The sequence below is a fragment of the Pararge aegeria genome, chromosome 11 (assembly GCF_905163445.1).
Source record: "Pararge aegeria chromosome 11, ilParAegt1.1, whole genome shotgun sequence".
Taxonomy (NCBI): Eukaryota; Metazoa; Arthropoda; class Insecta; order Lepidoptera; family Nymphalidae; genus Pararge; species Pararge aegeria.
The window spans coordinates 6742200-6754279 of record NC_053190.1 but is presented as its reverse complement, the minus strand read 5'-3'; the positions used below and the strand labels follow the sequence as shown (position 1 = coordinate 6754279).

Sequence of the window (12080 nt, the reverse complement as noted above, 5' to 3'; positions counted from 1 at the left end):
GCATACACATTCACAGAAGTGGGATATTAATACTGAAAAACTATACTATGTGTACATCCTGTCGAGTATGGTGCGATGAATTTAATATTAAATCACTAAAATATTGTACAATTCGTACGTTGATATCATTCCATTATAATTATTATGTCTTCTTATCTAATAGGGGTTAAAGTGTAATTGATGGCAATTTATTAATGACTAAACTCTCCATAGGTGTACATAGTGCTGACCTACATATCGGGCGTCCTGTACTTCCTGTCCACGGCGATCAACCCCTTCCTGTACAACATTATGTCGAACAAGTTTCGAAACGCCTTCAAGGTGAGTCAGAATCAATTTGTTGCTCATTAATAAAGTAACAAGGCTTCTTCAAATTACGAGTGTTCGTGTCGAAGGTAAGGTACTAAGGATTGTTATAAAACTAATCTACAAGATCACTTTGTTAAGTGTAATTATTGAGTTTACTTTTATGTAACGTAATCAACTTTATAAATAGTTTGTCTGGGTTAGGCGAATAGGCTTTAAGTACCGTCCGCTGAAATATTTTGCCCACATGCTATTTTGGAAATTTTGTATAAATAAGTAAAAACACATTATTAAATCGATTCGAGCCCTAATTTTTTTACCTTTTACAATAATGAAAGATCGGAAAATCAAAAGAGTGAGTTATTTGTCTTCTCTGAATCCTCCAAATTGCACATTTACAATGCGGGTGTACAATACGTGCAGAGTCTTTAAAGTAGCCGCAGAGACACCCACTTTTCGGCAAGTGCCGAAGCCGCGGACCTTTCCAATGTGCGCAAGCTATTTGAGAGAATCAACGAAAATGTTTTTTTTTTTTTATCCGTCCGATCTCTCAATTTGCATTTCACTAAGATTTTCCTCCTAAAGTTGATAAGCGGGACCTAAGAGGATGTAAGTAGTGTCAAATTGCATCTATTGTTTTGTGGTTAGCTTGCTTGACTATGGATGGCGAGGTTCTTGGTTTGATTTCCGAGTTGAGCCACCACGTGTCGGATTTTAGGGTTTCAGATTAAAAAAATCTAAGAGCCGGTTAGTTACACAACGACGGTTAGTATTTACCATTTTGGTAACGGAACCCTAAAAAACACAAGCTCCTAAGCCAAAGCTTTTGTTTGTGAACGTATAGTTACGTATAGTCGGGAAAAACTATTCCACTTGCATCCAATAGTTTAGCCATTTTGAACGAACGCGCAACGGGGTCAAAAATAAATACAAAACCAACATACCTACATGGTTTTGTATAATCCCAGTATTTTATATGCACTGTAGCTCTGTGAAATAGTAAATAAAAAAGACCTTTATAAATGATTTTTTTACCAACGTTGTCCCTAGGTGAAGTTATTTAACCGTATTTTATGTGTTTGAAAAAAAAACATGGATACAGTTTAATTGCTTTGAACGAGCGATGGTGATTTTTACGACTCAATTAAATGGCATTTAATTTGAGATATTGGGCAATCGGTAGTTACGACAACACCTTGAACTAGTACAGTCTAAACTGCCCAGTTCGCAGAACAGACAGGATGTTGCGTGATCATCCGCCTTTTTACAGCAAAACAATAAAGGCACTTTGATTGATGTGCTCAGAAACTTCATTATAAACTTTTATTGGCCGTGAAAGATTTAGCTTAAAAGATAATTATAAACAGTTATTATTTAAATATTGGATAGAAGCAGACGTTACTTTGCGACAATCCATGATATATTATGAAAATTAAGCTTAATTTGCTACACTCCACGAAAAGCAGGATTGATAATTTTTCCAGTCCTTAACTCCACACCAAACAGACCTTCGGCAATGTACCCTCAATGTACATTACGCTCATCCTCAGGAGATGTTGATTTAACAATAAATTATTGTTAAGCTTAACAATTATTCATTCAACATCTCTCAATCTCTCATCTAAATTACACCATACAGATTCTCCTGCTTTTCGCTGAGTAATAAAGCTTCATTTTCATAACAAGTTATTATTTAATACGTTCAAAGAAGAGATGGATGAATCCAGTCAATGGATAATGGGAAAATGTGGGTGTACCCCGATATACTGAATACATCTGCGTAACTATTTAAAGTGTACAGGCATGATGTTATGTTGTGTGATCGCGTAAACAATGCATATTTATGCGAACGCAGTTATTTTTTTAAGAGTCCCTTTGGCTTTCTTCGAAACTTTTCATCAAATCTATATGAAATTTAAATGGGACCATTTCAGAATAAAACCCTCCAGAAAAAAAATATCGCAAATGTCTTTAGATGAAAAAAGAGGCATACTTCCATGCCTCTTTTTTCAGGAAGCTGGTTAAAAACGAATCTATAAAGTTTCGTCAGAAACGGCAGTCTCTCTCTCGCTATGAAGCTCCATAATCTTCAGTAGCCTCTATTATAATGGACTGCCTGTTCATATACAAATGACAGCTGAAATCTTGTCCCCATTTGATGCCGTGTTTAAAAATACGGTTGTAACTAATGTTATTCTGTTTTTAGCAAGTCTTGTATACAAGGTTTTCAGTCATTCAAATTTTAGTTCCTTGGACACTCGTATTACAGTTTCAAACTTAAAGTGCCAAAATAGTGTCATTCAATTGCAGAAAAAAGTGATTACAGCCTGTCCAGAGAGCGGTAGTAAGTTCAAGCGGGACAAATATTTATTAACGGATAAGTTAGATGATAAAACAGTGGTCCTTGTAACTTGTTTCGACTAGGAATATTTTGCATTCAAGCAGCGCAAACTAATAAAACTGTGTGCAAAATTGCTTGCATAACATTTTATTAGTCCCTTTATGTATGCCGGTTTGGAATATCTCAATATCTGAAGTTATCAAAACCCTAATCGTTGTAACTGCATTCCTTACTATCCTTTAAAGAATATTAAATATGTAGGAAATATTTTTATATTCTTATGTCTATGCAATATTCCTACATAATATGAAAAGTCGTTATTTGTACCATCTGGTTGAAAGATCAAGATTTTATTGGAGTCATTTTGAAGCGGTTTATTAACCGCAGTAATTTAATTCCGGCAACTTTGAAAGTATGTGCTTGTCTTGGTTTTTGACAGCCGAGTGGCGACTCTGCTTTCTGAGTCCAAGGCCGTGGGTTCGATGCCCACAACTGGAAAATGTTTGTGTGATAAACATGAATTTTTTTCAGTGTCTGGGTATTTATCTGTATATTATAAGTATTTATGTATATTATTCATAAAAATATTCAACTGTCATCTTAGTAGGGGAGACAGGGGCTTGTTGTAACGGGGGTAAGTAGTAACATAACTCAGCCGGTTTAAAAAAAATTGTTTTGATTTTTAACTAAACGTGCTCTTTAACATACCGCCTACGACGTAAGCGTAGCCAGCACAGGATGGTAGGCCGCCGTGACCGATTTTCAGCAGGAGTACTATTTTTTGCCTGTTAACCAAAAGGGGGCAAGTAGTAACCTGTTACAAAAGAAAAAAAATCGTCTTGTATTAGCTATGTCATGTGTCATTGTTAAGATACATAAAAAAGAAGAACAATTAGCTCTTACTGTTTTTAATATTGGTGACAAACATATCCATTATAAGTGCAAATTAATTCATTTTTAACTGATGATTAGGTTTTCTGGTAATAAGTTTAACTAACCTATGTTTACGCTATTGCTTACCCAAAAAACAGGGTAAGTTGTAACAAGCGAAATTTTCCACAAAAAGTGTCATAAATACTAATTGGTTATAGATTCAGGAAAAAATATTGCAGAAATATATTTCCAAATACATGATTCCTCATTTAAAACCTTTTTTCAATTAAAATACTTAATGTTTTAGTCACCCCATCGAAAAAAGAAAAAAATGTTACAACTAGCCCCTCTCTCCCCTACCCATAGCACAAGTTACGCTTAATTTGGGAATAGATGGCGATGCATTGTCGTAGTATATTTATTTATTTATTATTATTTATTTTATTCAAAAAATAAAATACAAAATTCATCATCAATTGTAAAGTAACCTTACTTTAATAAACGTGTTTTAACACAATTTTTAAATGTTTGCATTGGGATGCATGTATGTATGCGATCTATAAAATGGGTCTGAGAGAGTCATTGAGAGATAAATTTATAGATGTGAATGTGTGTGTGTGAATGTGAAATGTGTGTGAGATGATGTCAAGATAATGACAGTTTTTAGCCAATACATATTTGAAAATTTAATGTATGTTCACAAAAATATATCTAAATTTAAGAGAAAATGTGACTGCAATAATTTGAACATTAGAAGCAAAAATAAACTTGCAGTGCAATATACTAGACTACATAAAATAAGTACATTTAAAGGAAATTGTATACAATTTTACAATAAATTACCAGTATATATATTGGAGATGTCTCTGAAAAAGTTCAAAGTTTGTATTAAACGTAAGCTTATAGAAAAGTCGTATTATAGTATTAAGGACTACGTTAACGATAAAAATGCTAGGGTGTAAATTATTTGGCTCTAACCAGGTTGCTTCTTTAATTAGTTTTTGAAGGACAATGTGAGATGGATAACAAAAAAAAAATAACAACCTGTTTTAAGTTGACGAATTTATTTATCGCCATCAACTCACTCCTATTTCATATTTTACATGTAAAGTGCCATCTGTGTGCATATTTGAATAAAGAAATGTTTGACTTTGACTTTGACTTTTGACTTTATGTTTATTGGAGGTCCAGAAGAATATAGTCTCTGAAGGTGTAAAGTCGAGCATTAAACGAATAAGTCTTTGTATTTGGCGCCCCTAATCCCCTCTATACACTCGGTATTCTAGAAATCCCTCGATACGCTTAACAATCTACTTTAACATTTCTTCCACTTCTCTTATCACTGACACTGCAATAATATGGCAACGTTGAACTGAAGATAGCCTGCCGTACTAAACAGCTCTTAATAATAAGTTGTCATACAGGATCTGATCAGGGTTTGAAGCAAAAAGTCACCTAGATTAATTGAATTCCTTTTTTAATAATACAGGATTTTGCATTCTAAAAGTTGGCACAGATTGTCATTAAATGAGTAAAGCAGTAAAATTTACACTGTTATAAAAGTTTGCTATCGTGTATTAAATTTGGAATAAAATACAAGTTAACCCATCCTATCGATTAATGCCTCGTTTAATAGATTTCCAGAGTGTGCCAGCCAGTTTTCGTGAAGTTTTATGACGTGAGTGGAATGTTTCAAACTAAACTTAAATACCTATATACGGGTTATACGATATTATTTTATTTTTGCTTTATTCCACAACGAGTTAGCCCTGGACTGCAATCTCACCTGGTAAGTGAAAGTGGGCTAACCTGTTAAAGTTAAGGCAGGTATTTTAGTGCCCACACCCATACGCCTAATCGGTTTCCAAGCGGAACGCTAAATAACTTGGCAGCACATCTTTTGAAACTCTAAATTTCCAAATTGCTCTTGCTGGGGATTAAAGCCGGGACGTCTCAATGCTCTCATTCAGGTTGGTAGGTTTTAATGATTAATAACAACATAACCGGTTTCGGCGATACCTTGACGTCCTTTCAATCACAACGCCAATTTTCTAACTTCGGACTGGCACTGACTTCTTGACAGAACTACCCCAGTACTCCTCATTTTTCGGACCGGGAATTGAATTCTTTACTTTTGGATCCGTGGTCGACAAACGTGCGAAATACCAGATAAAGGGTATAGTATTTATATATTAGCAACGTCAAATAGGCCAAGCAGATACAGTTTCGTGTGGTAATACATACTTATCTACGCCATTAAATCAGAAAAAGTCTTCCCTCTTCCCAAAACAACTGTACAATAAAAACGGGTATTCGGTCTGTTCTACTTATATCGTGACATTTATTGCATTCTGTCTCGTTAATAAGAATTATTGAAATTCAACGATACAAGTGGAAATATAGGAGCCTTTATAAGTGCCCACAGTTCTATCCTTCGATTGAAATAACTACTTACTGGATTAAGATTGGGGAGTAAAAATACACCGCAAATTTACAAGCACATAAATATATTATGATAACAAAAATGTGTAGACAAAAGTTTTGTAAAATCTAAAACTAACATTCTTTACACTCGAAAATGAAAATTTAATAACGACGGCAGAATTCCAGACTCATAATCGAAGAAAGCGTAAATAAAATAAAACATTGGAAAGTAAAAACTAGGAATTTCATATTGCATATTTATTTGATATACACAAGATACATAAACAGATTAAAGATATTATCTCTTATAATCATTGATTGAATATTTACGCAATAATGAAAAAGACGACAATGGTTGCATGATATAGCTTTTGCGTTGCTTTATTGTCAGTCTTTAATTGGTTAAATTAAAAAGTCTTACAATGTTCTTATAGTATTGTTTGGATGGAGATATTTTATTTGGTCCCATATCCTGGTTTATTTTTGGAAAAAATTCTCTCATTAGATTTTCATAACGTGTCGGAAGAAGTGTAGGTTCAAGAATGGGGCACATGTTATAAATTTAGGAACGAAATATCAGAAGAACTAATTTAGTTGGAGAATTTCATTATTATGTGGGCGCCATTTCATGGGGGCCTAAGGTGATAGGCTCCCCTATTGCCACTAGCAAAGGCAAAGGTCGCACATAAATCTGGACTATATTTGCTGAAACGATCTGACATCAGACCGCTGCCATTTTACCGTCAAAATATATTATCCGTAGCTAAAATTATTGTGGTTGAGGTTCAATGCTGTTTTGTTTCGAAAATACATTCGTAGTGTATTATTTATTGACTGGTTCAATTAATAATCTCCGATAAAATAGAAAATACGACTGACTGTACCTTGACAAGTCCTTAATATTAAGAAACAATTGACTTACTCATTCGGGATGAAACCAACTTAGTAACCCAAGCGGTTTCTGAAAAAATGGGTTGTGGTACCCGGATGAATGGACAGACACAGAAATTTTGAAGAAACGGGGAGGACTGACCGGACAAAATAAAGGCACCGTTTTTAGGAATCCTTAAAACGGTGCCTTTATTTGTACCAAGTAGACATACTGAAAACAACTCAATATGTATTTATTCAATAAGTTACCTTAAGTAATTGATGGCACCTACCAAGTCTCTAAGAATTAATATTGACTTGGAGCTTCAATAGAGTTCTAATATAAACTAGCAACGCCAAATGAAGTGTGCCAATTTTTGCAGTACGGAAAATTAGTATAAACGACGCATCTCCGAAATTATAAGTATATTTTCCATATTTCAATAGTATCGGTCATGGCAATACCGCGTACAAAACGATTTAGGCTCTTATATTAGCCCTCTTCCATATTAGACTACGTTGTTACTTACCAGGTGGGAGTGAAGTCAAAGTTTAATTTGTAGTGGAATAAAAATAAAGTAACCTTATAAGATATATTCTTACCTCAATATTTAGAAGTAGATATCCCAAAAGTTTTTTTAAATTAAAATTTGCATTGTTATTTTTTACCTTTTTGCTGCAACGGTGAGCACTATGAATTTAAGCTGGTGCTGCTAAGCTATTTCGCGCTTCGGTAAGATGTCGTATGTACAAACTGATTAAAAGGTTTGAGTTTAATATAACTTATCTGGTTACTGCATTATTTTCCTTTAGACAGAACCTTTCTAGCGAAATTAATACTTAAACCAATTTAATATAACGTATAACTAAACTAATTACTTTTAGCATTCGAGGTACCGACGGGGAAGAATGATACCAAGAATTCTGGTTGCATTTCCGCGCTGAACCTTTCCACTGACAGACCAGCCAGACTGATCCTTTGCGCAAAAAATGAGCCAGCCCTTCTGACACCAGATGACATAATCAACTGCGGAATTAATTCAATTTAATTATTATTACATTGCTACTTGCGAGTTTATTGGAGAATTCCGATGATATAGCTGCTTCATAATTAAGTTATAATGAACAGCCAAAACGTTGATGTGGTAGCTAACTATGGGCCTCATAAGAAGGTTCAGAGTCACTCAGCGAGTGATGGAAAGAGCTATGTTAGAAGTATCTCTACGTGATCAAATCAGAAATGAGGAGATCCGTAGAAGAACTAAAGTTACCGACATAGCTCAACGAGTCGCGAAGCTGAAGTGGCAATGGGTGGGGCACATAGTTCGGAGAACTGATGGACGTTGGGGTTCCAAGGCAATGGAGAGGCAACCCCGCACCGTTAAACGTAGCGTTGGTCGACCCCAGCCAGGTGGACAGACGAAATCAATCGAGTCGCGGGGAGCCGCTAGATAAAAGCGGCCCAGAATCGTGGAGTTTAGAACGCCCTACAAAAGACCTATGTCCAGTAGTGGACGTCAATCGGTTTATTCGATGATGATGATGATGATGAACAGCCAATGCCTCTATCATCCGTATTGCCAAATTCTGGTCTATTGAGATTGAAACAATTTATTTGTAAGCACTACTTTAGTAGGTAATTGCATTTAATTTAATCTTATTACTTTTATATAATCTTGCCAGAAATTAACTTAATTATAATTAAACTACAAGGTATGAGAAGCAATTAAATTTTTACTGATCTTTATCGTAAAATAAAGTGAAAAAAGGAAAAATATCAAATCGTCTATATAATTTTACAATCACAACCATGTAATCTATTATTTATTTACACAATAAATAATATGTTTAGTAATTTTACAAAAATAAAAAAAATAATAGGTAGGGTATACTGAATTTAAAATTTTGACCGAGCAAAATCGAAACAAGACCAAGTCGGTAAACGGATGAGTTTGGAGGTTTAAATAGAATTCGGTATCTCTCAGCCGTTAAAAGATTTTCTGGAATAACCTCCTGGTTACAAGTGAAATATAATTACGATTTGGATTATTTTATTTACTACGATTGAGGACTTATTAGCTAAATCCACTGGAATTTTTTTAAGCTTCAAAGTATCCATTAGAGATGGAAACTAACAATAAAACGATATGCGTTTGTTATGTTTACTTCATCAGTTAAATCTATACCTATTGAATAAATTATATATCTTTAAAGGATAATTTCAAGCTCGGAAAAAGAAACGAGAAGTTACAACCGCGGTGTAAGTCATGAGCAACCGTTAGTAAATACTTTACCTATAATGGTTTAGATGGTTTGGACAAAACATCAAGTGAAATCCCTAACAATAAAATTCGTTTAAATTAAACAAAGAAAAAAATAAAGATTGTTCAAACAAAGTACCTAATGCCTATTCTTATAACTAAATTAAATATATTTTATCTAAATATAAAATAAAGTTAAAAAACGCTTCAGCAAGAAAGAAAGAAAAACGTTTTAATAAACCAATTTGGTGTTTGATAATACACGGAATTCGTTATAATATAAAGGCGTTTCACGGCAAACGGAAGCACTTTCGAGTATATCCCTATTGCTACTAACAAAGGTCGCCCATAAATCTGAAATATTTTCGGTGAAACGCCCTGAGTTCGTACTGCTGGGGCTCCGTTATTCCAAAATTATCCCTACTAATATTGCAAATGTAAAAGTGTGTCTGTTGGTTTATCCTTCTTTCACATAGCAACAGAGCAACGGATTGTAGTGATTTTTGACGAGTCGATCTCTCGAACTTTCTTAGTACTTACTTTTATAGACATTCCACGAATGACACAAGTTACTTTTTTGCTTTCTGCAAGACGATAATGGGATGGATCTAAACGTTTATTATTTGGCATTTAGGGAACGTGCTTAAATGGCTGATTGAATTGCAATACAATTTAGTATTCTGGCCGGTAGTTTTGTACGGTAGTGAATCTTGGACTCTAAAAGCCGATACTCAGAAACGTCTCGAAGCCCTTGAGATGTGGTGCTATCGTAGAATGCTCCGCATTAGCTGGACACAGAAAGTTTCTAACGTGAGAGTACTCCAACGCGTCGCCAGAAGCCGGGAGTTACTGCTTATCATTAAGAAGCGTAAGGTCGAGTATCTGGGCCACGTTCTGAGACATGAGCGATACCAGCTGCTCCGGCTCATAATGATGGGCAAAGTAGAGGGCAAACGACGTGTTGGAAGGAGGAAGAAGTCGTGGTTGCGCAACATCCGTGAATGGACCAATGTTGAAAGCGTGGAAGTATTGTTTCGCTTGGCGCAAGACCGCGAGAAGTTCGCTGAGCTGACGTCCAACCTCCAGTAGTGGAGAGGCACAAAAAGAGAGAGAGAGACAATTTAGTATTAAAGAATTCCGATGAAGGTGTAACGAATCGCAAGATATACACGTCGTACGACACAAAGAAAACATCGTTTTTTGACAAAAAAACCTCGGACGACGAAGAAACTAATAATAAAATTGATCTAATTCCATATCTTTCGATGGCATATTGAATGTAGATGTCCTATTCTACAGGGAAGAGTAGAAAAAGATAGCACTATTTTCAATCTGCCATCTGATGATTAAAATAACATTAACTATTTACTTTCGACGTGAGACAGTTTTTCGTAATACGCAATCAAACGATCTAGATACGCTTAGGTATACTTAAAGATATTTTTGATTAAGCTTGGTAACAGACTTAAAAAATTAATGCGAAGTTTTTCTTAGTTCGCCAATTTTCAGTTCAAAGTTTTTAGGGTTTTCACTTCAACAACACGCAAATAGTACACATGGGCGATGTCGCGGACAGAGCTTGTTACAAATAAATTATCCGTAGCTAAACTGTGGTCGTTCTGTTTACGAAATGAGGCAATTCACGTCGAGTTATAATTTTATGTCGGGTGAATTTTTTGTTTGACATTATAATATTTCTTATTTTCGTAGCTATTCCGTGCTGGACATATTATGTATCTAGTAGAGATTTCCAGCTGCCACGTGTTAGTACTATTTGATCCCAGCGGTTCCCTACACATATCAACAGCTCAGGGTAGGTAGGTGGGGATCCTCATGTTCAGTGATAATTTTACGTTGGGCAAGTTTTTGTTAGAAATTAGGTACTCCTTGTTCTCTGTCTGCATAACTATATTTAGTAGGTATATTTTATTATTTTACCTCGATTTAATGAGCTTCGCCGCTCTACTGCCGGCAACAAAGTAGTGTAGGAAAAGGACAGCACTACGATATTTAATTTTCGATATGAAGATTTTGGATAAGACGGTTAACCATTATTAATTGCGGGCATGAGTGAATAAGTTGTGCGCTTTGTAGGTTTACTCTATGTTTTAATATATGCACATCAAAACGCAACTCACTTGATCGTATTAATAATTAATGTAGACTGTTTTTTTTGAATTGCATTATAATAAATAAATAAATTGAAATAGAAATAAATGGTTAGAATTTAATCGCCAGTTTACAATTATCTATGCAGTGTCTTGTCGCGACGCTGTAGTGGCAATGGGCGAGGCACATAGATCGGAGAAGCGATAGACCGTTTGGTCCCAAGGTGCTGAAACGGCGACCCGGCACCGGTAAAGGCAGCGTTGGTCGGTTCCAGACGTGGTGGATAGACGAGTCACGAGTCGCTGGGATTCGCTGAAACAAGCGACCCAAGACCCTGAATTTTAGAACTCCGTACAATAGACTGATGCCCAACAGTGGACGTCAATCGGGTGAAGTGATGATGATGATGGAGATATTCTTGTATAACGATTAATATATTGGTATTTTACACAGTTGACGCTATCAATGTGGTGCAGCAGAGATGTCCCACGTATGGAGCGGACTTACAGCGCATTGCTGGCTTCTAAAAGGCAGCGTGCTGCGTCCAGAGCAACGCAGCGGCAGCGATATCCGCGACTACTTTGTCGCCTATCAACGGCCTCATCACAGCTGGGTGACGCACCGCCTCGAGCGCAGGTTAGGTTAGGCAAAGACATTCATTTAAGCATTTGGGAGCACGGTGGGGAGCATAGAATATTGATTATCACCGTAATTTAATATGCGCAGGTTAATTCAGGCAGAGACATTCATTTTAGCTTTTGAGAGCTCGGTAGAGATTCACCTATTTGATCTTGATTCAGCCTGCACATATTAAAAGATAGAGGTGATCTTTCAATATGCGCAGGTTATCAGCCAAATTATATGTTCATTTTAGCTTTTGAGATAACTATAGGAAT

General features: G+C 35.6%; 2 protein-coding genes across 2 annotated transcripts in view; both read left to right on the top strand.

Moving 5' to 3' along the window:
* The window catches only part of LOC120627730 (pyrokinin-1 receptor-like), a 59058-nt gene that overhangs the window by 36369 nt on the left and 10609 nt on the right, over nucleotides 1-12080 (top strand). Inside the window, exons 4-5 of the mRNA XM_039895754.1 lie at nucleotides 214-321; nucleotides 11638-11820. Coding sequence (XP_039751688.1) covers nucleotides 214-321; nucleotides 11638-11820 — 291 coding nt within the window. The remainder of the gene's footprint in view (nucleotides 1-213; nucleotides 322-11637; nucleotides 11821-12080) is intronic.
* LOC120627731 lies at nucleotides 9835-10165 on the top strand. The gene has a single exon (XM_039895755.1). The coding sequence runs from the start codon at nucleotides 9850-9852 to the stop codon at nucleotides 10162-10164; it is 315 nt and encodes a 104-aa protein (XP_039751689.1). The 5' UTR covers nucleotides 9835-9849; the 3' UTR covers nucleotide 10165.